Genomic DNA, 6,000 nt, shown 5'->3' with positions numbered 1-6,000 from the left:
CGTTTAGTGCTGCACCAGTTTGCACTTGTGCCCAAACTTGTTCGATAGAGTCAATTGGCTACTATCAACATGCAGGCACTGCATAACTGAGGGAAGTAATTACCAGACTGCTGTTTAAAATGGTTTGACTTTTCCCGTCTTTACGTTTGTGATTAACCGATCTCGCGTTGATGCCACCAGTTCCTGAAAGTCCATGACATTCCATTCTCGACCCTGACAGTCACAGAGCTTACAAGAAACGAATGTAATATTAGACCCGGTTTCCGTCGTTTGTGGTCGTGTCACATCAGTGGTTGTTGGAAATGTGTGACAATATTCAGTTATTCTGTGGACTCTGTCGGATTGGCGTGTACACGGTAAGTGAGTCGACCCTCTAAGCTTTGGGTCTAATCCAAAGTAAGGCCAATGCGAGCAATATTACATGTCGTAGCTAAAAACAAAACGTTTGAAAGCCTTAAAATGATGTTACTATTTGTTTGGGGTGATGTATGCATTCGGTATTGATTTTGATTATGTAATATGTAGCCCCAGGTTTAGGAAAGAAAAGAATCAACTGTCCAGCAAAGACTGCTAGGTATAGGTTAGATCTAATATGTTCAAAGCTCCAGATAACTTTTTGAGCAATTGATGGAGTTTTCACTCGAAGGTTTCCATTTTAATTGGGTTATTACATTTTTCATTGGGTAATCAATATCTTTTCACTCATCTATTCATCACTCTATTGGGTTTTTCTAAAAATGAGTGAAAATTTTAAGATTTAAAAAAAATATATGAAATAATGTTTTAGATGTTTAACAGCTCTAAATGTAGGCCTGACTGGGAAAGTAAATCAGCTCGTAATTGTGTTTCCGAAATTAGCTCTGTTGTACACATGCTGAAAAAGCTTCAATGGGTAATTATGCATGCTGTTTTTATACAATGAGTTTTTCAATTAAAGCCTGCGTTTATTTATGAAAGGTAATTGAAAGTAATTGGGTTTTGAATATTTTTCAGGGGTATTTTACGCAAATATGCTGCTTAATCGTAGCTCTGTATGTTGCTATAAAGGTTGGGGGGAAAAAACCTGGTTTCCCAAAACACAAGATCACGTAACTAAATTCTATAATAACAGTCTCAGCCTGCGGCCTCATGTGCAGTTTCCTCCTAGAGATTGTTATACTAGAATTTTAGTTATGTTGTCCTTTGCCCCAAATAACACAGAATGGTGCGTGTATTCCACATTAACAAATAATATCAAATTTCACCAAGAGCTTTTATCAGTTGAGTAACAGGATATGATGAACCTACTCCCAAAGGATTAACCTGTGACATGGTCTCTAACAAGAGCCAGACCATGGATTCTGAAAAGAAGATGTGCGTGCGTGCGTGCGTGCGTGCGTGCGTGCGTGCGTGCGTGCGTGCGTGCGTGCGTGCGTGCGTGCGTGCGTGCGTGCGTGCGTATGCGTGCATGCATGTGTGCATGCATGTCACTAAACCCAATTTTAAGAAGTATGTGATTGGTTTAAAAAAGAAATGAAAGTTGGGGTGGAATGTTGGCGATATTAATCGGTTAGTGCGGATTATATCTGTTGGCATCGCATTCATTAACAATGTTTACGACTACCTTCAATTACACTCTGCATTCTATAGTGGATTGTGTAAGAGTTCCGCTGATAATTGTCTATAATTGTTGATAATTTGTCTGGCACAACCAGCCTGACACTATCATTACTCTTGTCATCAAATCATAGTCTGCCTAAGTAGTGACAATAATCTGTGCTTTCCACTGCTGCCTGGCATGACTTCTGGTATCCTGCTCTTTCTGCTACCATTATGATTATGTCTATGAGGGTCTCCTTTCGATACATATGTAAATATGCATTGACACCACTTAGCACCAGAGCTACAGATAAGCAGCATATGTGTGTAAAATACCCCCCAAAATATTAAAAACACAATTACTTTCGATTATCTTGCGTACAGAAACGTGTGCATTAAAGGACAAACTCAAATGTATAAACACAGCACCTGAAATACCCAGTGAAGCTTTTCAGCATGCGTTCAAAGGAGCTAATTTCTGAAACACAATTACAAGCTAATTTACTTTCCGAGTCAATCATATATTTAGAACCGTTATATACATCTAAAACATTGTTTAAGTTTTTTCAAAATCTTAAAATGTTCACTAATTTTGGGGAAAAAACAATAGAGTAATGAATATATGAGTGAAAAAATATTGGTCACCCAATGAAAAATGTAATAACCCAATTAAAATAGAAACCTTCGAGTGAAAACACAACTGCTTGAAATGTTATCTGGAGCTCTGTAGTACAATATATAACAGAACAATATACCATAATTCCACTAATAGATGTGCATGTATATTTACCATCTATTTAGTGAAGCATCCATTTTGAGCTGGTCTGTGATCCCCAGATATTGTGCTGAGTCCCGGGGCGGTCGGGTAGCCTAGTGGTTAAAGCGTTCGCTCATCACGCCGAAGACCCGGGTTCGATTCCCGACATGGGTTCAATGTGTGAAGTCCATTTCTGGTGTCCCCCGCCATGATATTGCTGGAATATTGCTAAAAGCGGCATAAAACCATACTCACTCACTGTACTGAGTCCCCTGTACTAGAAAAGAGATACGTAAACCTTTGATAAATCACTGCTACCAGCCACAGACCCATCTTGTCTGTTATTTCTACACCTGAAGTATAAGTATGCTATTGATGTCACTTGTTGCTTGCTGTAGTTGGTTGGCTGGTTGGTTTGTTGTTTAATGCCCCACTCAGCAATATTCCAGCTATATGACGGCAGTCTGTAAATAATCGAGTCTGGACCAGACAATCCACTGATTGATATCATGAGCATCGATCCACACAATTTGGATCGATGACATGTATCAACCAAGTCAGCGAGGCTGACCACCCGATCCCGTTAATCGCCTTTTACGACAAGCAGAGTCACTTTTTACCGTAAGCATGGGTCGCTGAAGACCTATTCTACCCCGGAATCTTCATGGGGCTGCTTGCTGTAAATTATTTACTAATTTGTCATACACTTAGAGCTTCCCATTCTACCTGGTCTTGTACCAGGATACAAGTTGCTGGAAACTAAATATTAGGGTAAAATATGTTATATTTGGGGTTACGCTTTCTTAGTAGAGTACAAATGCTAGTACTTTTTTGGTCCATCTCAGAGTGAGGCACCAAATCGCCATCACACAAAGTCAGCTCATCTTATTAGCGAATGTCAACAGGCGTGTGTGATTCCTGATCCATGACAATTCTCCCCCAGACCGAGGCATTTATAGTTATGGTTGTGATAGAAAAACCCAATGCAGTTTAACTGTTAAAGTCTTCAGTGAGACTTGTTTAGAGTTCTTCAAGTATCAGGTACAGTTTAGTTCAATAACATGACCTTCAGGTTACCATGGTTACCAGAAGGACAAACGCAGCATCATTGCTAATTTGTTCAAAGAAATTGTAGATTGTCACAACTAATATTACCAAAAGTTCATCAAAAGGTTTAATATTATTTTGACGTAATATAATCATAGGCGGGTCCAGTTGTGCTGTCAAATTCATGAAATATGATGCTTTTACCACTAAGTAGAGCACTGTTACGTTACATCAATAGGTTGCTCATGATCTGTGATACACACGTGCTATGTCAACATCCTGGACCCGCCTCTCACCAGGACTAAAAGTCAAGTGGCTTTGTGCATGTTAAATTGGGGTCTGTTCTTCCTTGTGCACCATAAACATATCCTCAAAACACTGGACCAATGATGCTCAAACTTCACATGCTCGTTCCCACCATTAACACCCCAGTTTGTTCATGAAGTTCAAATCACATTTTTAATATATGGCTTCTCTTTTGAATTTATTTAGACCATGTTCTTCAATTCTTTCAAAATGTTTATTTGGTTTCTCTGAAATTGATTGACCCTGCTGACCGAGGGAGCTGAACTTTGTATGTTTCTCCTTAGGGTGAAATCATATTTTGTTCATTTCATTAGAGTTTAGTATTCATGCAGAAAATATTTGAATATCAACTGAACTCTGAGAGCAACTTTTGAAAAGTCCTTTCCATGAGTCCCCAATGATGACCTGCTGCATTGGTGAAAGTGGTCGTCCATATGGACATGTCGAGAGTCCATCATCCACTTCAAACAAGCAGTGTCCAAAATAACTGCCTGCCCGCCGGCCCGTGGCTGGTAATTTTTCTGTCGAGCTGCATGAAATTTTCCTCCACCTGCCCAACTCCCTGGAAGATAATTTTAAGACAACTTATGTCTTCAGCTTTCTTATAACTCCTTGTAGGCTTTCAAGTTTTTGTTTGCATTAATTAAGCTGAATCAAGACATGATCTGTCTCTTAGTTTTGGCGATTTGTCAATATTCATAATTGGTAACTTATGGGTCACCTGCCCAAGTGTCTCGTTTCGTTTTAAAATTATTTCAAACACTGCAGACAAGCAGACTAAATTTTGAACACTGTTTTGATCAGTCTGTAGAGGTTCTCAACATATACTAGGGGCAGTCGGGTAGCCTAGTGGTTAAAGCATTCCCTCATCACGCCGAAAACCTGCGTTCAATTCCCGAAATGGGTACAATGAATGAAGCCCATTTCTTGTGTCCCCTGCTGTGATATTGCTGGAATATTGCTAAATGCGGCGTTAAACTTTACTCACTCACTCTCAATATATACCACTTTGAGATAAGGATACAGTGATGATAGCCATTAAAAATAGTTTGATCTTGTATATAACATTGGTTTTACTCGCACATAGGACAGGCATTGAAAATGCATGGCACAGCAACATCATAATCCAGCGTGAAGTGGGTACCCCTAAAGCAAGCCTCACAAGGTTTAGTGCTATGATGCACTGTTATGATGTCTTACCACTCATTGGATTTAGGGGGCACGGGTGGCCCAGTCGTCTAAGGCGCCGCGATTTGCTGTGCAGAGTTGCGTATCTTGGGCACGCCAGAAACTTATGATTGTGGGTTCGAATCCCGGTTCGCCCCGATTATGTTTCTAGGTTTGTCAGCACCATACCCGTGCTCATGGGTTTCACTGAAGTGGTAAACGTCTGAGACCTGCATCACTTCGGGCTTTCCGCCCACATTAAGCTGACACGCCGCGATATAACTGGAATACTGTTAAAAGCGGCTTTAAACCCAACTCATTCACTCACTCACTCATTGTGACAAAGAAAGTATTATGTCAATCGACTGTAGAAAAGTGTCAAATTTCTACCTCTCTGTGCTCTCTAAAAGTTTAAATACTCCTGCTTTGTTAATATCTATTGTGTCTGCTGCCCCAAATGTATTGACACACATACTTGGAATATTGTAGTAACCGCAACTCTGCATTGTGTGACCCATTATTGTACATATTGTAAAATTGTGCATATAATTATTTTATAAGGCCTCCCAACAGTGACTGTGAAAGAAGTCCTTTTCTATGAATATTAGTTTCTGAGGGAAATGCAGCCCTGAAATAAGAGGTTGTTATTGTGATTTGATACCTCTTATTGACCTATCCCAAGTCCAATCTAGAATTTCAGTTACACAAATAGTTTACAAATACAGATGATTGTTTGGGCACTGAAAAATGCATTCAGTAATTCGTGGGAAAGATCTGCATCTCTGTATAGAAGGCTGTGAGCGTCAGCTTGCTTTGTTCATAAAGCACATCAAGAGTAAATACTGAAAACAGTTCTCACAGGGGGACAGGATGGCCATTCCTTCATTCCACCCTCAATTAAATCATCACTCACAGATTTCATGTGAAGAATATTCAATCTTCGCTTCCATTAGAAAAAAGCCCTGAGGGAATAGAGTTAGAACATGCATTTCTTCTTCCTTGATTAATAATTTGCCACTATTTCATTTTTGTCTTTCTGTTGCAATGTCATTCCAAATCCTGATTGCTGGCATCTGGCAAATGCTTTCAGGCATAAACAATAAGACCTGGGTTAACTCTGCATTTCCAAGGGTATTATGGCGCCA

The 6,000-nt window shown here is 39.7% G+C and overlaps 1 protein-coding gene across 1 annotated transcript in view; it reads left to right on the top strand.

The window, feature by feature from the left end:
- LOC139479464 (ADP-ribosylation factor-like protein 15) overlaps positions 1-6,000 on the top strand; it is a 30,855-nt gene continuing 24,855 nt past the window's right edge. Inside the window, exon 1 of the mRNA XM_071262344.1 lies at positions 1-356. Within this exon, the coding sequence (XP_071118445.1) occupies positions 303-356 (54 nt within the window). The 5' untranslated portion in view covers positions 1-302. The remainder of the gene's footprint in view (positions 357-6,000) is intronic.

The sequence above is a fragment of the Haliotis cracherodii genome, unplaced genomic scaffold (assembly GCF_022045235.1).
Source record: "Haliotis cracherodii isolate W230 unplaced genomic scaffold, xgHalCrac1.p SCAF_1, whole genome shotgun sequence".
In the NCBI taxonomy this organism is placed as follows: Eukaryota; Metazoa; Mollusca; class Gastropoda; order Lepetellida; family Haliotidae; genus Haliotis; species Haliotis cracherodii.
This window is presented reverse-complemented; position numbering and strand designations above follow the sequence as displayed.